Source organism: Salarias fasciatus, chromosome 2, assembly GCF_902148845.1.
Source record: "Salarias fasciatus chromosome 2, fSalaFa1.1, whole genome shotgun sequence".
NCBI lineage: Eukaryota > Metazoa > Chordata > Actinopteri > Blenniiformes > Blenniidae > Salarias > Salarias fasciatus.
In genome coordinates this window covers 9628660-9649530 of record NC_043746.1, presented here as the reverse complement: position 1 = coordinate 9649530, position 20871 = coordinate 9628660, and the positions used below count along the sequence as shown (strand labels likewise).

The 20871-nt window shown below is 43.9% G+C and overlaps 3 protein-coding genes across 4 annotated transcripts in view; 1 reads left to right on the top strand and 2 right to left on the bottom strand.

Moving 5' to 3' along the window:
- The window catches only part of pdlim7 (PDZ and LIM domain 7), a 33337-nt gene extending 23049 nt beyond the window's left edge, over positions 1-10288 (bottom strand). Inside the window, exons 1-2 of the mRNA XM_030114078.1 lie at positions 10108-10288; positions 7721-7819 (exon numbers count right to left, since the gene is read on the bottom strand). Of these exons, the coding sequence (XP_029969938.1) occupies positions 7721-7819; positions 10108-10131 (123 nt within the window). The 5' untranslated portion in view covers positions 10132-10288. The remainder of the gene's footprint in view (positions 1-7720; positions 7820-10107) is intronic.
- A 3831-nt stretch (positions 10289-14119) lies between these two features.
- cltb (clathrin, light chain B) lies at positions 14120-18441 on the top strand. Of its 2 annotated transcripts, XM_030108799.1 has the most exons (6): positions 14120-14566; positions 15126-15172; positions 15279-15396; positions 16343-16454; positions 17076-17129; positions 17435-18441. In XM_030108799.1, exons 1-6 carry the CDS (start codon positions 14404-14406, stop codon positions 17604-17606), a joined length of 666 nt encoding a protein of 221 aa, XP_029964659.1. In that variant the 5' UTR covers positions 14120-14403; the 3' UTR covers positions 17607-18441. The 2 variants fall into 2 exon arrangements, with proteins under 2 accessions (XP_029964659.1, XP_029964667.1); XM_030108807.1 differs by lacking the exon at positions 17076-17129 and having other exon boundaries at positions 14125-14566.
- Positions 18442-18845: 404 nt separating this feature from the next.
- On the bottom strand, positions 18846-20568 carry higd2a (HIG1 hypoxia inducible domain family, member 2A). Its single transcript, XM_030108820.1, has 2 exons — positions 20370-20568; positions 18846-19296 (listed from the first exon to the last, which is right to left on the bottom strand). Exons 1-2 carry the CDS (start codon positions 20566-20568, stop codon positions 19130-19132), a joined length of 366 nt encoding a protein of 121 aa, XP_029964680.1. The 3' UTR covers positions 18846-19129.
- Positions 20569-20871: the final 303 nt, after the last annotated feature.

Here is a 20871-nt window from a genome sequence, read left to right as displayed (position 1 = left end):
CTTCCCTTTTTATCGTTCATCTGCCAAACCAGCAAATAATGGCTGAATCAGAAGGAAACCTACAGCAGAAACAAATCCATTAATCATCAATTCAGTGTTTCTGTAGATCAACATAGATAGATCTCCTGACAAAAAGCATCATTGCTAATTGATCGTGTGAAAATTGTGTGAAAATGTAATGGCATCAATACCCAGATTATTACAATCAAATCAAACACAGCTTTTAAGATCATAACTGCAATAATAAAATGTTCTTTAAATGTTTTGAATCAATCATGTGAAATCTTTTTATCACAGGCCTACAAAAATGCGTAAGAAAAAAATAATGTTAAAGGTAATTGTAAATGCTGTAACTCTGACTATTAAATACAGAATGTTTCAATTAAAGCAGCTCGTTCAGCAAATATTTGATTCTTTGGATTCAAAATTCTCTCACAAGTCTGGAAAAAAACAGAAACCTACTGAACTCCAGCTAAACCCTCGCTGAGGCCTTCCACTGTGCCGCTGCGTCTGCGTCTGGGAGACTGTTTCTAACTTTAGTTTGAACCGGATTGTAGCTTCCAAGAGGTTTTTCCAGGCACTGTAATCAAACACTAATTCAATTGATCCGAGTTTCAAACGGTAGCACTAATCAGGGAGAGTTCAGCGTGGCTTACCATCAAACCGGTAACTCTTCATTTCCTAATTTCAACACACTGGAGGTTAATAGCTCATGCATGATGTGAACAGCTGAAAGCAGCATGCGAAAAGTCTAGGAACACACACACACACACACACACACGGAGTCATGTTCTGGAGCGTCTGTTAACAGTTAATAATCAGCTTGTGGAGTCTGTCTTTCTGGGTCTGCCTCACTCAACACCACTAAGTACAGACATCAGAGGTCATCATGATGTCATCAGTCAGCACCGATGATTTATTGCAGATGTGAGTCACAACTATGAGGCATCCGCAGACAAGGACCACATGTTCCAAGCAGTCGTATCGCTTACCGGAATCAACTGTTTACCGTTTTGCTCGCTGAGACAGGTAAGTCAAAAGGATGACGTCAACCTCTGGGGCCGTCACACAGAGAGCAGCCGTAGAGGAGTCAGAGCCGGAGTCTGGTTTCAGCAGGACCAACCTGACGTAGTTATCCCCATGCTCTCATGCACCGCTCTGCTCCACCACGTCCTTTTAACTCTGCTAATACACTGGGCAAAGATGCCAAGTCGGGTTTTGTAAGGGTTTAGCCAGCTTGTCCGTGTGGCTTAATGAAACTCAAGACGAGCGTCAAACCCTCAGATCACCAGAGAACAGAGCAGAGCGCTCAGAATCAGATACGCCAGCGCCAGGATTTCTGGCAAAAAACAAAGTCTATTAGGATTACTCTGATGTCACGGATCCCTGCAAATGTTAGCTCATCAGAAGCTCAGAGGACTCGGAGCTTCAATCAATAGTTTCGCTGCCATGTTCGGCTAAGCTATCGCACTCGGCGCTTTGATTCTGCACATTAAACGTAAACACTTGTGTGAGCGGGGAAGTAATGCGCTCAGTAAACTGACGACAGCTCGGGGCTGGAAAAAGCTGCTCTGCACCCCGACAAAGACAACACAGCTAAAGCTGGCCCCCCTACTCCAAAACATGGCAAAGCTAATAATAGGAAGACATGCATTCCTCAGAGTAAATCCACGTTATTCTCATTTTACAGCCAAGTTCAAACATCACTTTAATTGCCTTTGATTTGCACTCGCTGGAAGTAATTAGAGGGGTGAGGAGAGAAATAATTTCTCAGTTTTAGAGAGAACTTCAAAGACTTGGCAGCTTAGGTTGGAGAAAAATAACAATGGCGTGGACATATGCAAGGTATTCTCTGAGAAAAAAACAAAAAGACTACAGTTTGGCTTAATGCCACTGAGGTCTGCTACAAAGCTGGAGTGCTGTTTCCTTTCCTTTAATTTTACTAGATAGTAAAACTACAGCATTTTGTTGTTTTGCCAAAAAAAACAATTATTTAATTAGCGCCGAACAACAGCATCCTATTAGATTTAGCCACAGAAACGCTGTCAAAGCCTCATGGGAGCTGTACATGTTTAACGCTAACAAAACGAACACTCTTTAATCTCCGTTGGACTGAAGAGCTTATAAAATGTTAACCAGCTCACTATTAGATACCCTCACAGCATAATATGGACAGGAGCCTCCAGAGATTTGGGAAAGAATTAATAAAGAAGCTCCATATAAGGACTGCAATTAGTTATTTAGAAGAGAAGTGCTGCACAGACTTCTCCATCATTATTACCGTTTTAAAGGCCGACATTTATAGCTTCATAACAAGAACCGCCTTCATTCTGGAGGATTACATTGATACAACACCTGATCTGGACGCTGCAGTACATTTCACATGAACTGGTTTATATATTTTCATGCATAAAAGACTAATTATACCCAATTCCAAAAAAGACAGGATGAGGCTGACTTATCAATAAAAACAGCATGTAGTGACTGGTGAATCACATGATCCTCACGATAGGATGACGACATGCGAGAAGCTGAAGGTTGCACTGCATGTACAACAGAAACTCATTTCTCGAGACACGGCCAGGTCTATCGCCGTCTAGCATTCGTGTAGCAGAACAATTGCCGGAGGGCATTTCAGCACTCAGCCCTTCCACTGTGAGGTATGTAGTCGAGGATGGTCGTGCCGAAACACACAAAGCCTTCTAACGAAAGAGAACTGGACGGTAGCGTATGCAGCAATGAAATCCTGTGTTGAAATCGTTCTGCAATTTTCCCCCCGATTGGCAAAGGTTTGACTGCCCGCACCTCTGAGGGACCGTGCCTCTCTAAAATTCTCTTTTCATACCCAGTTATGCAACCGACTTGTTGACATTTCAACTAATTGGTTGCAAAATGCTCGAGCAGCAGTTTTTAATCCTCAAGTCCCGCATGCTTATCAAGTCTTCGGTTGATTCTGTCCCAAATAATTTAGGAAACAATTTCAGACCGAGTGGTTTATAAAATCCTGTGGGTTTCACGCTACATGTATGTGCGAGCTGCTGATGGACACGGACACCTGCGCTCCTGGCTCAGGTTCAGAGTGCAGCTGCTGGCTCACTTGAGAAGGCAGCAGATAAAGTTGCTGCGCTCAGACCTTTGCTTGGTAGGGGGCGGACAGAAACCCTACACCCGCCACGTCCTCCTCTCGGCCAGCAGTTTGTCAATACAGCGAAAGGACAGTGGAAAACATGTTCTTGTTCTTGCAAATGCACTGATCTCTATCTACAACCCGGGATGTGACAGATGGCTGCAGCCACACAGCAAACTGGGCCGCGTGACGCGCCGGGCCCGGCGCGGCCAACGAGAAGCGGCCTCGCTAATTTGCAGTGAATATGCGCGCATCATAGCCGGGATGTTTGGATGCTTTCTGGCAGAGCGGAGCCGTTTTGGCACGCTATCTTATTTCAAAGCATTAAGCCAACCTTTCAAACTGCAGCGTCTTGCATTCACCTTTGAAGTCTGTCCCTTGGGTGAACTTTCAGGTGAGCCGGGTGTCACGCCGACTCCGAGGGCTGATTACGCTTGTTGTTTTTTCTTTTTTTTTTTTTTTTTTTTTTTTGTGGCTGAAGTAATAATGCAGAGAAGTTTTATCTGCGGCTGGCAATATTCAGCCTTTGTAACTCGGCACCAGCTCACTTTTATTCTTTCCACGGCTATTTGGAGGCCGAGAGACAGTCTGTCCTTACATCACTCACACAGCACAGCTGATGCAAAGCCATAAATATCACTCTGAGAAATGGAAAACCAAATCTGCAACTATGTGGTCCCCCCAAACCCCCCCCCCCCCCCCCCCCGCCAACCCCCCTATAATGACTACAGGGGCACACCTCGCACCACCTCACCTTAACACACAGCTCACAACACCAGACATTTACATCCTGCCATAAGAAATGCCCCCTGTGGCCAATCTACCAGCACCCCTTGAATTATTAATCAAAACCCCCAACATGGCCTCCTTTCTTCGAATTTGAGTGTGCGTGTGTGTGTGTGTGTGTGTGTGTGTGTGTGTGTGTGAAGTAGAGAAAGGGGAGTGTTTAAGAGGATACCGGTGATAAAGCAACAGATGGCTTCCGAGCCAAACAGAGACACGGAGACACAGGAATATCAGACTGGATGACACATCCAGCTGTGGCGGCGCGGCGACGCTCACAAATCCCCTCCCCTCGCGCACTGACATGACATCACTTGTAATTTCCTCCTGAACATTTGATTTCAGTGCCGTGGCATGTGTTTGTCGATAGGAACCAGATGGTGCTCAGGAGGCTCCGTTATAGTACCATAATGTTTATGGAATGGCGGGCGGCACGAGATCCGGGGCAGATATATGGACAACTGGCTCACAGCAGTTGCAGGGCTGCCCCAGAGCGCAGCGGAATCACTTCAAACGGCAGTGAAAATGGATTGCCGCAACACCTTGCTTACTAAATTTCAAAATGGGATATTGATACAGATGTAGTTCGAGGAGGATGTTTAAATAACTGCCTCGCCATCTTCTCAAAGCCGTGGGAGTTTTAAGGCATTCGGAAACATAGCTGGTTCTCTGCTGCCGTGACGGTGCGATTACATTTCACAATCCTCCCGTCAACTTCTGCTTTTGTGGCCAGACGCCATTAAAATGACACGTTAATACAGGAATTTTACTCGTGGAGGTTAAACCTGACTCACTTTATGAACGCATTGTTACAAAGTCTTCTTTGGTTTTGGAAGAGCTTTATTTTGAAAATAATGTCATCTGGAAGAGCTACAAATTGAAAAAAGGAAATCCTGCATTACAATAAATAAAGTTAGGCTGGCATTTACAGTTTATGGAGGATATATCAAAAGACATTTTCAAATTCTGCAGTTGGGGTTTTCTGGGAGTTTGGAGACTGGTGAGTCAAACTGAGAATATTTTAGCCTGAAGATTAATTAATTTCAAAAAACTCTCTCTGTTACAGACTCCAAAAAATGCAGAAACACACATCAAGTGGTTGTGTAGACGAGAGTCATCTGTGCATATGAATCGTCTGCATACTCGGCATTGTTCATGTTTATGGCGCATTGTTCTCTATGTGCATCTGTGTGTGCTTTCATTCCAAATAAAAACAAAACCTAATATCACCAGCTCGTGTCCTGGCATGCTCACTACATAGTTTTCGGCACTTGTGCCATTCCCATGCAAATAAACATTGTTGTGTCAACGCGAAACTTTTCTGAGATGATGCATGTACACATATTATTAGGATGAAATAGTCTTTTTATCTTCCTGCTTTCACAGTGACTTAGAATAATGGCCATGATCCATGTGATCTCCTTAGAAAAGTTTTCTTTTCAGACAAAAAGTATCCATCACACAGATGAGAAGAGTGAGTGTTGGAAGAGGCATTAGACACAGAAAGGAGACAAATGGATCGTCTGTTGGCTGCAGACAGGGTGGATATGAGAAAAAATCCCAGGAATGCTGAGAAAGCATAGCTTTCCAGGCCTTGCTCACAGAGGAAGGAAGCAGGAGCATTGTAGAGCATGGAAACACACACCCGAACTCACTCACCCAGGAGGCAAGAAGTCAGACACACAGTCATCCAAATCATTGAGAGGTGTATCAGAACAGCAGCCCAAAGACCTTCGGATACTGCCAGTCCCAGAAATGGACAACCCAAAGTTTTTCTCACTGTCACAATTTGTCGCAACACAAACGCACTCGAATGATTTAAATCTCCGCCAGCTCCTATAAATCCAGCCTTGAACAATGCTCATTGCTGTCTCCTCTTCAGAAAACGCACTTAGACACATTGATCCTTGAGGAGTTATCACTTGCTATCTCTTTGCCATGCAGACGGTCTAAAAGCCTTTTGTCCTGTCACTTCGCATGGTCTTCATTTAGTAATTGCTTTAAACTGACTGAGCTGAGATACTTATCTCTTCACCGACAAGTCACTGGAGACAGACCACCCACTACATTCATCAGACGTGAGGCCAGTAAGTACAGACCGGAGTTTTCTTCCTGTTACTAAGGGATACTGTATATCTTGGTGGTTTTACAACTCCTTATTGGGCCATTTTCATCCTCCATAACTGTGAGGTTCACTGTCCCTTCTTTTACGGCAATCACGACAAAACCCAACAGCCCCTACGAGGCAAAGAGAGAAAAACCTGTCAAGTTTTTATAAACCCTGCACCCTCCAGCCTGGTGGACTGCTGAAACAAGCAACATATGTTAGGTACTGGCTGGTAGTTAAGCTCCAAGCTTTGAAATATGTTACATTCTTCACATGCGGAGCGACTGTCAATCTCACAACGAGCTGCTTGAGCAAACCAGGATCTGACAAAATTCATGGAGACGCTGCTGCAGAGAGGCTTTGAACTACAGGGCATGCGAACCGCTCTTTCAGCACGGAAAAATAAAGTGCATGTACCTTGACTACAGAAAAAACTGCGATCCTGCAAGGGCTGATGAGCGGAGACAATTCAACTAGAACTACTGACTCACCAATTGCTACGGTACGCCCTAACTGTCTAGACTGAAATCTTTCAACGCTAATGGCAATATCCCACCAAAAACCCTACTTTCGCTGCCATTCGTCAAAAAGGGGTTTTTCTTCGGTCTGTTTGGTCTTTTATGAGTTAGCAGAAAGCCTTTCTTGTCAAACATCCAAGGGGAACATTGTGTTTTTGAGTGGGATGCCTGCCAGAAAGCTGAGCAAATACAAGACATGTACTGACAAGGCTGGCGATAACTGCTGCCCTCGCCACAGGATTACATCAGCTCCGCACACACCAGGCCACGTACAACGCTGTGCACCATATAGATCAAAAGGACACACAGCAGCGCGTCTCACTGTGGGGTTTTATCTTAATTGTCGATCGTGACTATGTAACAGCTACTAACACAAAGAGCTAAGAGGTTAGGCGCATCATTATATCAATCACACATGAATGGTCCAAGACTAACCCATTAAGTCCCAATTATCTATAATAATAGGAGAAGCGGAACAAAGCCGATATTATAATCATAAACGCAGGTCCATTTAATACTTATAGATAATCCTATCTTCTGAGCGGGCAACAACGGCAGAGGAGATAGAGTGCATAAAAAAAAAAACATTGGTGAGTGAAATACCTGGCAGCGGAGTTGGAATGACTGCTTTGTGTGCCTGCAAGTGCGAGTCTGTATGTTTGTCAAGCACGCAGCACACTGCACTTATAAGGCCTGGAAAATGGTTGCTGCTCTCGTCAACAGCAACAGCAGTTTATAGAGTATTTGAGAATTGTTTCAGTGACCTAACATGGAGAGCGCACGGCACTGTCAAGTAAATGACAGCGGGCTCCCCGCGTTGGACTCACTGGACGCTTTTTACGCGAGAGACGCTGCGTGGTAAATCTGACCGTGTAAGGTTTGACATTTAGGCCATAAAAACTTGACTGGTGTGAAAATAAGCAACATAGTGTAGAGATTAGATCCTGTGTCAGGCTACAATGCCAAATAAAGCAATCTGAGACAGTGTGCTTTTGCTCAAGTTGAGTCCTTTCGGCGGGAGCGATCTGGTTCGCAACACCAACAGATGTTGGTTAATGGGTCAATCTGAAGATAAATGGCTGGACAGGATGACGTCCTGTGAAAATAACGAGGAAATCTGCAGAGGCCTCGATGATACACTGATCCCAAGAAGTACAAAAGCTGAGCCCAATAGCAGTTTCTTACCCTTGACACAGTGAGGGGCATGCTGAAGTCCTTGCCGCCCTGCAGCCTGAAGCCCCAAGGCGCTGGGCCGCTGAGGGTGACGGAGTACATGTTCATAGCCTGGAAGGAGAGAAAGAATGAAATGTCTCAATTAGTCAGAGGACATGGGAAAGCTTTCTCTGCCTCTTCGTCCTTCTCTGGATCATCAGAAAAATCCCGGCTGCTGGTTGTCTGCTTTTGTTTCCAATGTAAACACGCACACACATACCAAAGAGGAGTGACTCTCGAGTCGTTTCCTCTCACATTTAACAACTTTAAATCTCATGAGTAAAGCTTGAGTAATTCACCAAGCATGTCTTCTGTTACAATTGAATATATGACTGTTTGAATTCATCCAATTGATTATCACGCAGAGCAATAAAATGTCAGAGGTGCTGCTGGGACATGACATTCCTGCATTGATTAACCCACGAACAGACGTATGCATCTTGCATAACAATGGAAAACATTTCTTACAGAGACTGAGCAAATGAATAGCGCATAAACCGCTGCATCACCAATCAACTGAACAATAACAACAACAACGTCATTTAAAAGTTATGCGCTTCAGCGGAAACACTGAAGGCAACTTATTGCATTCGCCTAGTAAAAAGACAAAGTAATAAAGAACGAAAACCCTCCAAACCTGCCCTGACATTTATCGATCTTTTACACCGTTTATGCCAAATGATAAACAAGGAAAACTATGCGAACCAGTTTGACCAGAACAAAGCGATGGCATTAAATGTCAAAGCACTAAATACCAAGGTGAGAAGTAAAACTGAGATTTAAAAACTATGTCACTGCCTCTCAGTAAGCAAGTGAAGACCCTGCCGATGACCTCTGAGCTCCAGTCTGGGCTTCTCCACCACCTCCTCCTCCTCCTCCTCCCCATCCTCCTCCACCTCCACCTCACCCCGTCAGGTGTCATCGCCGCTCGTGACACACAGGGCGCCTCATCCGAGACCTACCTTGTCCTCAGGAGCCGGCCGGTAGCCCAATCCCGGGAGAAAAAGCTGGGGAGTCAGTAAGCTAGGGCAAGCAGATTCCCTCTCTGTTGGCAAACCCTACCAACCCCCCGATGCTGTCCGTGACACAGGCAAGCCCTCGCCTCTGCTCACTCCTCAGAGGCTATATAAGGAATGTAAAACTACACCAAACTATTTCAGCCCAACACCCACATGAGTCACAGAGAGGGAAAGAGGAGGGAGGCGGGAGGAGGGGGTGCAGAGGAGGACTGAGAGAGGTAACGTCAACTACCCCTACATTCTGGAGAAAGGCCTGCTATATAAAAGTCAATTGATTTTTTTGTTTTATAAGAAGTACGCCTGAGAAAGGGCAGACAAGCGCAACTGAAGTGAAGCGTATGGAAGTCTGCATTCTTTCTGGAGGGCATAAAAACACAGCAACCCGGCAATTATATTTTAACATCTTGTTCTTAAAGCAACAGAGCGGCTCACATATAGCAAACACTGCAACATGGTTACTGCTCATAGATAACACAACTCAACACTGCTCGTAGATAACACAGAAATAGTAATATCACCCCGCCGCTCTAATATAGTGCCAAGCAACCGGCCAGGCACCCAAAATAATCCCAGCAATAAAACCTGCAGATCTGAGCGACACTGAATGGAAATCCTGTTAAAGAGTGTTTATTTGTGTTCATTTATGGGGTTTGAGCTCCAGTACAATGCTCTCTAGGTCCTAATTGCCCAAGAAGTTGGACTAGTTTTCCTCTTGTTGTGGAGGAAATGCAAGAGCCAAGAAAAATCAATTACCTCCTGACAGAGCTGGAGCAGCAACAGGTAATGGATGGGAGGCTAGATTTCACTTATGATAACAACACTCTGCCAATTGATTATTGTGCTGTTTTAATTTACATTAACACCCTGAATGAAAACATCGGGCTGAGGGATGTTTGTGTTACTACACACTCTCTGCTTATGGTATCGCTATTTATACACACCTATATTACATTACCATAATGTTTCTATAAGGACCTGTATGGCTGACATGAATGGCCTCTTTTTATTCTGTAATCTCATTTGACTCTCATGCAAAATACTTAAAATCTTCCGTCGAAAAGTTTGAATGAATGCATTGTGTGCAAGACAATAATTTGACTGGTAATTAAAGAGCACGAAAAGAACAGTGGAGACAGAAGAAAGAGGAGGAAACAGGATGAGACACGAGATTCAAACTTTAGACCCAGACTGAACAGCAGACACGGCCAGGCAACGACAACACAAAACTGTTATTTGCAGGATCGCTGCACGGTGACTGACTGACGCTTCGAGGAGAAGAAGTAAAAAAAGTAAGAAGTTAAGAGAGGAATGCACAGAAGAGATCACGCTGCTACTTCTTACCTCCTGACTCTGCTCTCCAGACATGGCGAGTACCGGATAACGGCGGCGAGCGCGAGAAGAAAGAAAAAGTTAGTCGGTAACAAGTAACTTGTTGGACTTCCTTAAAGCGGACGTCAGGAAGCCTCCGCGGATCCCCCTGGTGAGCACAAAACTCATTCCCTCAAATTCCTTTTAGGAGGACCGAGGCGTGACGTCACGCGTCACGTGGGGCGAGCGGGAGAGGCCGCGAGGCTGCACCGCACTGATGAACGCACCGCTCATCTGCCCCGACCCGAGAACAGCCGAGTGACTCGAGGCCTCCTGGCGAAGATTTACATGAAATGAACACAGCTTGAACAGTAACTAGTGATTCCTGTTTCATCTTCAGAATCAGAATCATCAGCGCCCAAATGTATTATTTAAAAAAGTCACAGTTTATCGTTTTGTTTGAATTAAACACAGGCCATTTTAAATACACAAGGCCATCATAAATGTAATTCTTTTATTTAGGCTAGTCAATCTATGATTTTACACATTAAGATGAAAGAATACATTTCGGCTCAATGTAGAATGAAAACAAGCTTAAACCTGTGGACTCAGCACTGCCCCCTACAGTGATGCAGAGGCACTGACTGCTTCATTTCATCAGCAAAGCTACATTTTTTTATAGACACAAAATACATTACTGTTTCCATGGGAAGTGAAGTGAGGACTTGTTATAAAAGTCTCAAGTCAGAGGTTCAATGCAGTTTGTATGGTATTGTGTTAATTTGAGGTGAAGCCCAGCGCTAGCTGCCTCATTATTTCAACAGGAATATGCCACTGTGGCAATTTCACTAATAAAACATGACTGGAATTGTATGGACGTTTCATTCATTACACATCAGAATCCATGTCAGAATCCGGATATTCATATTATTAAGGCTTTATCAGTATTTGTTTTGTACTTTTTTAACCAACACCCTTTAGTCGCTACAATATAAATTCTGTCATTTTAATAGGAGACATATGCAGTTTCGGATGTATTAATATTCTAGTATTGTTCTGTACATGACTGCTACACTGGTATCAGCATGCGACCACTATCACTCACACTGTGCTTTGAAAGCTCACCCACTCTTCGCTGATGTGAGTGAACAAGATGACTGCATGTTGAGACAGTAATCAGGCCTGACAGTTCCAACAAAGGTGTATCATTGTGTGTTTTAAAATGATGAAAAACTCCATCATCTCTTCCGTTTTGAGAAGCCTGTCAGAAACGACACCACACATGTGCACATTAAACATCCAGGGCCTCCAGGCATAGACATGTAAAAGGACCCCCCGTCTTCCTCAAGAGAAATAAAATGCCTGTTTATAGTCTTTGTGGTTATTTGAGTTCCTTTAAAGGTTGTTTTGTATGTCTTTATGTCTGCTTAGTATAATTTACCATCTCTTTGAACTTGATTTTTTTCTCTTCTTAGGTTTTCCTGAATGTTTATTGTTGGTCTGTGTCCCACTTTCTGGGACTGTTTTCTGAAAGGCTAAAATTAATTTCTGTTTATTTGTGACAATTTTCAATATGAGTAAGTTTGTTTGTGGCACATGTAGCCTTTAGGTTCTGACTGACCAGCCGATGAGAGCTCCAAGAAAAACCTGAAATGAAATTATAACTCATCTAGACGATTTTGGATTCATCATGGATCCACAAGACTACTTTATTAGAGCAACAACTTTAATATTTGTCTACTTTATACTCCCCTAAAAGTAACCAGTGGAATTATTCCTTCATAAAGGTAAAAGTTAAATGCTTTATGGAGTTTTAACTACAAAAATTGTGATTAATAGCAATTAATTCAAATATTTACCTCATTAAGCATTTTAACTAAGAGACAAGACAGCTGCTCAGCTTTTATTCATCTATCTTTTTTTTGTCTGCATGGTTTTGAAAGAGAGTTTTTAAAGAAACGTAGCCATCTAAATGTTTACTCACCAAAGTCAGAGACAAAGTTGTGTGTCTAGTTTGTGAAGATCGTGTCACCGCGTTCAAAGATTACAATGTAATTCAGCATCACCAGACTAAACATGCAGAGAAATGCATGACACATGCATACCAGAGCCAGGAGGTAGAGCTGGACCGAACTGAGTGACAGGCTGCTTTTATTCTGCTGCACGGTACTGAACCCAGTCCAGTGTACTCTGAATGTTTTCTGTATAACAACATGGTCTTTTCTGTTTCTCTGCGGTTGTGTCCTTTTTGAGTGTCTTCATATTTGTTGAGTCTCATTTCAGCCATTGTTGTTCTGTGGTTTTACTTTATGATCAGATTAGAAAATCCTAAACAAAGTCACTTTAATGATTTTTTTTTTTTTTTTTTTTTTTGGTTGTTGCAGTTTATGTCACTCTGTCATGATTCAGTCTTTTCATAATCAGCTGAGTCACATTGAGGTAACGCCATGTTTTTGTATGTTTTTGTGGAAAATGTGTGTCACACCGAGACCTTTTTACCCCTTGGGCCTTTCAGACCTGCCCCTGATAGCTTCTTTCAATAGATGTATCCAGAGCATCAGAGAATAAACTGTGTCAACAGTGTAACACTTCTCTCTGTGCTTTAAATTGCTCTTTACTGCACACTTGTGGTGATACTCTTGAAATGCATTCTCACAGATTTACAAGTGACAATGATGTCAAGAAGATTTTACCTATAAAGCACTGATTAATGTAGTAAAGCTGAAACATTTCAAGAAATAAACTATGTTAAATACAAATAGGAAACGATTAATTTAAAAAATGTCAAACATGACTGTGACATTTGATAAAGATGGCAGTAAACTGATCATTCAGACCATCAGGATGTGTTTTTCTTTCTGTTTTTTGAATTCACAATTACAATCAACAGTTTACTATGACCCTTTCTGGACATATCCTTGCCTTTTTGACATGAGTTCAGCAGTTTCCGCTCTGAGACGGAGGGGATTCATTGTGACTCACTGACAGTGACTGAACATGTGGCTTTTTGTTGCTTGAGGGTATGAATGTAAATTTTTAAAATATGTTGGGGAGGAAAATAGAGCAATCGCACTTGTTACTACTTTTCAAGCCAACAGTGAAATAAAAATATGGCCCGAGGGACAAAAATGGCCCCCTACAAAACCCAATCTGGTCCACAGGATGAACTTGCAGCGGAAAAAAATCTAAAATAAAAGCAGAAACGGTCCAGTAAAGGTCTATGACTGTGTTCGTCTTTGTGGTGGACAGGATTACAGATCCTTCTGTAGAATTGGACTGGTTTTATGTGATTCTGCCTGCAACAAAACACAAAGAAATAATGATTTCCATTTGAGGCCTGTATAATATTGCACAATGTTGAAATTGCAGCTATTTTTTCCATTTTAAAAAATCAGTTTGTCAGACTTTAGAAAAAGCTTGTTTATTAAATGTACCAGACAGAAGTGGAAGAGGTCTGCAGATGAGAAAGGAGGGATGGAAGTCACTGAAGAGGCGGGTGGAAAGGTGAAGATTGAAGGTGAACACTGTAAATGTGGAAGAGTTCAGCGATCCGGAGCAATCACTGGGTTGCAACTGCAGCCAGGACGGAGTGACGGAGGGAAAGGGCAGGATTACAACACAGTAACAAGATGATGATGTACGGCTCGGGGACAGGAGGCCGAGCTGGAGCTGACAGAGATGAAGATGCTGAGATGTTCATCGGGAGTGAGACAGACCGCAGGGGCAGCCGAGGCCGGGCTGTTTTACCTAAAGATACCAGGAGCTGGTTTGGACTTGAACTGAGGAGAGATGGTGGAAATATTAACATTCTAAAACTCCCACAAAAATGAGATGCTGGAGATGGAGAGCTGAGAGAGGAATCCTGGAGGTAGCGATGGAGGAGATGGGGATGGATGGTGTGACAGTAGAGGATGAGGTACAAGTATATGATCTAATGTTTGCAGAAAACAAAAATGTGCAGTGTGGCTTGTGGCCGAAGCCTGTGCAGACCGGAGGTGTCCAGCAGATGGCGACAGACTCCATTAAAACGAGCAGGGTACCCTCGGGGTGCTGCCCCTGCTCCATCATCACCGAACAAGTGGAGAAATCATGAATCATCGGTGAAGGCCTGAAAACCGCGACCGTTTCTGTCAGCCGGCGTTTACCTGTTGTGTCTGCACTCCTCGGCAGTTTAGACAAATCTACTTTAACCCGAGGGGAAGCTCCAGCGGTGTCCGTGGAGCCGGTGCAGAGGCGGAGGACGGCTTTCTGTGGATTTCACGGTTAACTGGCCCAAAGTGACCGAGCTCCGGTAAACTTGGAACACTTTTTTTTTTGTTGTTGTGAAAGATGGCTGACAACGGAGCGCACCCGGCGGAGGAGGACCCGGCGGCGGCTTTCCTGGCTCAACAGGAGAGCGAGATAGCGGGGATAGAGAACGACGGAGACGGTTTCGGAGCTCTGGAGGGGTCGGACGATCCGCCGCCGTCCGAGCCGCAGACCTCCAACTACGGCAAGTTTCAGCTAATGTCAGCGGCGGCTAGCAGGCTAACCGGCTAACTCAGCAGCTAATGCCTACCCCGGCAGCTGCATCTTTTATGAGACAGTCAGTCAACAAAGCCCCTTCACTACACATTTATAACAAGCAGCAGTGAAAAACGAGGCTTGTTGGTTTAGTGAGTTAGCTTTAGGAGACATTTCTCTTTAATAATGACCCAAAAAAAAAACGTTAGCCTGCTAGCTAGCGGTGCTACATCTGCTTACGCACACACAGCGTACGTCACGTTAATTAATGTTAGTATTTCCACATATAAACCCGAATAAAGTTATACTCATCCCCCACTAACGACGGTTAAACTCGACCAGACACATTGCCATGAAGTGGTAACTAAGATAAGGTACAGCAGCGGCTTCCTGAAAATCCAGTCCGGGAGCGACCGAACAGGTGCAGCTGCATTTCTGAGAGCGAGCAGTCACCTGGAAGGACAGGGAGGGATCTCTCTTAAAGCTTTAACAAATCACTGCAAATCTTTACTAACTCTGCTTCTCTCTCTCTTCAAACATCATGTTAGACTGTTTCGAAGAGGAGCCTGCCACAGTGAACGGGGACCTGTTCCCGGTGAGTCCCACTCCACTCTTTGTTTTTTGTGTTGGTTTTGTTTTGAGGGATGTGTTGATCGTGTTTCAGGTTTAGCTGAAATCAAATGTTTTCTGTCTTCCTAAAGGAATCCAATGGACCAACAGACAACTATGCAGCCATCGCCCAGGTGGACATTCAGAGGCAAGAGCCAGAAAGTTTACGCAAATGGAGAGAGGAGCAGAAGGAGCGCCTGGAAGCACTGGGTGAGCAGCTCTGTGGACAACACCTGATCAGGATAATGACCTGACATCTTACACCTTATTGTCACAGACTGCTGAGATCCGTAATTATATGTGGCTCAGACCTGTGTTCAACCTGGCTTTTATTGTGTCTCATATCCATATTATCTGTAATCTGATCACATTATTTATTTTTTGGTCTAATTGTATCCAAACCTGTGATTGGTTTATATTCTAGACTTTGTTTCACTTGGGAAGGATATTGGATTTAGCTCCCAATATTTTATCTATGCAGTTGTATAAAAAGGAGAAAATAAGTCAGTGTTTGACCTTTTTCAGTTTTATTTTAATAAAGGAAACGTATGCAGATTTGGCATAAACATTGCTTTTGAAAAAAGCCTTGTATAATATAAGCCAGTTGTTAATGTGAACGCCAGCATTTCTCCAATAATTCAGTCCAGTTTACACACTTGTCTCTGATGTACAACCAGAGCCGATCCAGGCATCCTTTCACTGTCCTGGAAACACTTTATGTGGAATTTATTTGAGTTTATTCTGCCTGTAAAGAGAAGATGATGGTTAATCCGCTACATGTTCTCTGAAGACTGCAGCAGGTCTTCAGCCACACCGATCATTGTTGTGTGTTCACTGTCAACATGTTTACATTTACCCTTCTTTTCAGCATGGTCACAGTGCAGCACAGTACACTGTCACTGTGTTGTGAATGCCTTTACAATGTCTAATAATGGACACTTTTTTCCCAAAAGCAATAACTAACTTACCAATCTTGTCATTATCATATCAGTACCTTTCTCTCAGCTCCCTGTTAGGTTTCTTTCTGATGACTATAAAGACATGTAGTTCCCAGGTGAAAGTGAAGATTGCACATTTTATTCAGTGCTTCATTAACTGCGTGTCGTCTGTTGGGGAGCTTCTCACGTGTTGTTTTCTGTCGTTTCCTCAAAATAAGACTCAGCCTCCAAGGCGGCAGAGGCAGAGTGGCGAGAGAAGGCCAAGAAGGAGCTGGAGGACTGGCACGTGCACCAGAGCGAGCAGATGGAGAAAAACAAGGCCAACAACAGGTGAGAGTCTGACGTTTCCCCGGTCATCAACACACACTGAGGTAACAACCAGCGACGATGCAGCGATCGCAGCACTGAGCAGCACTGAGCACACACTCTGCAGCTCAGAGACTCACTTGATGAGAAGATTCAGCCGTTCTTAGCAAATTACAGCTTTTCTGCTAATCTTTATAAAGCTAAACTTTTCTGACGGTTTCCATTCGAGGGTCGTGGTGTAGACAGGGCCTCAACTTTTCCTCTCTTTGAGCGAGCTAACCACTTCTTCTCTCACGCTCTCCAACAGACTCTGTCCAAGTCTGGCACGGTATCTCTCTGCATCTGTAGCTTCTCTGTTTGTTTGCAAGCGCTGAGACTCAATCCTCTAATGAGACATCAGGCCAGTCTAAAGGCCGTCACAGCCAAACAGGAAGCAGCACAGTGAAGAAGGAATGCTGGCAGCACGTCCACCAAATTCTTCACTTGTACTCAAAAACGAGCTTTCACCTCTCCCCTCATCAGAGCTGCGTCTCAGCGGTTTACATGATTCTGTTAAATTAGAGGCCAACTTCTTTTTCTGCTGGCATTTTGATACTAAACCTCTTCTCCTCTCTCCTTCTCTTCCCTGCTTTGGCCGCCCACTAGGATTGCTGACAAGGCTTTCTACAAACAGCCCAACTCTGATGTGATAGGCTTGGTGTAGGTTTAGAGCTCCTATGTTTCATTAATGTCTTTTGATTTTCACCCGATGCATGCACAAACACTGGAAGTGCTTGTCCTGTTCACAGAGGTCTAGTTTGGTGTATTTTTTATTTTATTTTTTTTTTCGTGTGTATGTGTCTTGATTCCAGTGTTGGAATGTGTTTCTTAGTAAAAGTGTGTCAAATGTAAAGACATGCATGAAGCTCCGACGCTGCTGCTCGTGCGATTTAGCATCGTGTTCGAGTCCGACTGGCTTTATTTTCTAAATCCTTCCAGTCAAGTGCCTCTGATTCGTCCCGCAGAGCGTCCGAGGAGGCCTTCCTGGCGGAGAGCGACGGCGACAGCCCGGGGACCGAGTGGGAGAGAGTAGCCCGCCTGTGCGACTTCAATCCAAAAACCAACAAGCAGGCGAAGGACGTGTCTCGAATGCGCTCCGTCCTCATCTCCCTCAAACAGACGCCTCTGGTCCGCTAGAGGGACGGGCTTCCCTGCGCTCCACAAACATTGCCTTTTAATCTCACATTGCATTTGAAGGATTTGTATTCCCTTTTCAATAGAAGAAACAAACAAACCCCAGTATGTTTATAACCTTTAAACACTTCCTGCCTTCTGGATTCTGTGTAAAAATATAAACGCGAGGCTCCCGTGAGACGAGGGGCTGCTCTGTTACAGCTGCTCTCTTTCATCACTACTACACTTAAGGAAATAATGTTACTGTAAGTTAAGCATTTTCCTTTCCCCTTTAACTTATTAAGATTCACTCGACTGCATGCCTCCGTCAACAGTTTTGGTTTTTTTGTTTGGGTTTTGGTCAAACGCGTCCTGATTAAGTACTGTTACAGATTAGATTGTAACCACTTCTGCCTCTCATCAGTGGGAAAAACACCGCTGTCTGTTGCATTTTATCCCATTTTATCATGTTTTAACGTAGCTCTCACACACACAAGCCTGTGGCCTTTCTCATCTAGCTCTTACTCCCATTTTTTTCTAGTGTGTAGCCAGATGAATTTAATCTTCAATTTGGCTCAATTTGAGAATCACAGAACTCACAACCAAAGATTTTCTGCTCTCATCTAAATTTCCAGACTTCACTGTGCGGCTTCTGTCTCATCTCACTCCTTTTTTTTTTACCTTTTGTGTCACATCAACACATATTCAACTTAAAAAAAAAAACAAAGGAGAGACAAAAGTCACAAATAAGTTTGTTTCAGCAGTGATGTCTGCACATTGTTTCACGTGTTGCCTATTTGGACATTATGAATATTGAAAAAGTGAATGTTGAAAGGGAAACTGGAAAAATAACAATAAAAAAGTGGATTTATGATCACCTCACTTAATTTGTCCTTTAATATTAGAGATTGTTGCCATTTGGACACCCTGCAGATAATCACTGGTGTACTGTGACACAGACCTGAATGTTCACACAAGAGAAACACTAATTAGGAATATGTCTTCAGTTTGTATAATCCTGTTTTCACAAGAATCAAGCCTTCGCATCCCTGACACATCCAAAGGGCGTCTGATTAACCCCCCTCTGTTTCAGTAGACTCACCCAAGCCGTTAATATAATACCGAGAAAAAGAAGGAACTGTGTTCACCTTTAATCTGAATTTTATAACCTGTCGAATAAAGGTTGTGTGAGGAGTAGATTCCACCTGATCCAAGCTGTGTGATGTCTTCTTACACACACACACACACACATACAACACCGGGCCCAGTTTATGTTTTATATCAGAAGACACATTCGGGTATAATACAGATTATTCCACTGTTGACACATGGGAGCAAATAACCCACCAGCAACATAGGAAATCTCAATAATTCGCTTCAGCAAGTTTAAAACTTGCTCGCTTCTCCTGATGAGGCGGGTTCTTTCAAACCGTTCCACACTGTGAGTTCACAGCTTTAAAATAAATAAAGTTGGCCTTAGCGTGTGTTTGTCACTAATGTTGGAAACGACGTAGTTTGTTCAGTTCAGGTCCAAGCGGGACGCGTCTTCACTGCTTGGGTTTCAGAGCCGTGCCCAGCACACCCACCACCAGGGCGACCACCGTGAAGCCCTGGGCGAAGATCCGGCCCCTCATCAGCAGCTGGGACTGCCGGGTTTTCCCTTGGTGGAAGGCTCGGAGACCGTAGAGCAGCGCTCCTGCTGTTCCCAAGCAACCTGGAGAACACACAACGATCACAATCAGGAACTCACACTGGAGTAGTGGTTAGCACTTTCACCTTCCAGAGAGAAAATCTCTAGTTCTAGTAAATCTATAGAGTCCAGTTTTGAGGGACTTTCTGTGCAATGTTCACTTGCTCCAATTTTCTAACTCAGCTCTAAACATGTTTGAGGTGAATTCATGACACTAAAACCGTCTGCAGGCAGGAATGTCAGAATGATTGTCCCTCTCTGCATTTGTCCTGTTCAGTGTTTCTAGATGGGATCAGTACCAGGATGCTGAAGCTGACAGAGGGCAAGCTACATCAACTGACAACCACAGACGCACACACTCAACAAGCACATCTGTACACCTACAAAAAAGCCACACAGGCACAGAGAGAACATAAAAAACACAAATAACGACCCCAGCCACGAAAAACTAGGATTATTAAGGAGCATATGTTATGATAAAGTACTGATCTGAACAGTTTCAAACAGTTAAACATGCCATCACAAGGCAACCTCTCATTAATAAACAATAACTGATGTCGAAATCGTTGCAGTTTGAAAGTTTTCCTATAAAATGTAATTTCAATACAGGGGAGGATAAAACTGCCTCTAAAAGCTTGGCATTCGGGGAAAAAAACAGATGTAAGAATAATGTATGTATATTAAGTCTACAGGTGCAGTGTTTAGAAACACTGTAGTAATGCATGTGGCATGGGGGATGATGAAGGTCACTGTATTCTATATAAAGAGGAGCAGGAGGGTTACACACGTGGACACACATTAGAGGTGAAACTTTTGTTTTCCGCCTGCACGATCAAATAAAACCTGATCAATAAAAACAATATCAAAAGCAACTAAGTTTGAAGTAGCTGCTCTGGTTTGAGGTAAGTTATCTGTCATCTCGACTCACCTGAATGGCAACACGGAAACAAACACACAAACTTAGTTGTACTCCGTTTGTTGCAGACATGCTCCAAAAATATTGAACATCTGTCCAGCTCTGGTCGCTGACCTACCCTAAAGGACGCGTTGTTCGCCACTTGTGTAACTTCTCTCGGCTTCACGCTTGTATAACTCACCTATGGGGACGAAAGGGTTCTCCTTGGTTTTCCGCATGAATTTCTCCTTGAAGGTCTCCTCCTTGAGCCTCGGGAGCGGGGTGAAGCCCTCGATGACGGGCGGCTGGGAGAAGTCGAACGGTGCGGGTCCCGGAGGCGGTGCCGCGGGGGAGGCTGCTCGCTCCGGGACCGCTGGTGCTGCTGCTGCCGCCGCCGCCATCTTTACTGTGGGAAACGGGAGGAGGCGGGGTTGCCAGGTCTGACAGAATCCAGCAGGACCCGTCCGGATACCAAACACTCACGTTGGTGTGCAGAGAATGTCACGTGGGGAGCATAGTCATAACCACCACCAAACGACAACCCAAAAAACATGTGAAATATAACATAAACACGTTAATCTACCTCGCGGTTAAAGATATATAAAATATGGCGTTGATTAGGGAGTGAGTAAATCAGAAACCTTTTTATTAATAAATTGAAGAACTAATGATATGAGTTGGAGGCTGTGTCAGCCTGTTAAACC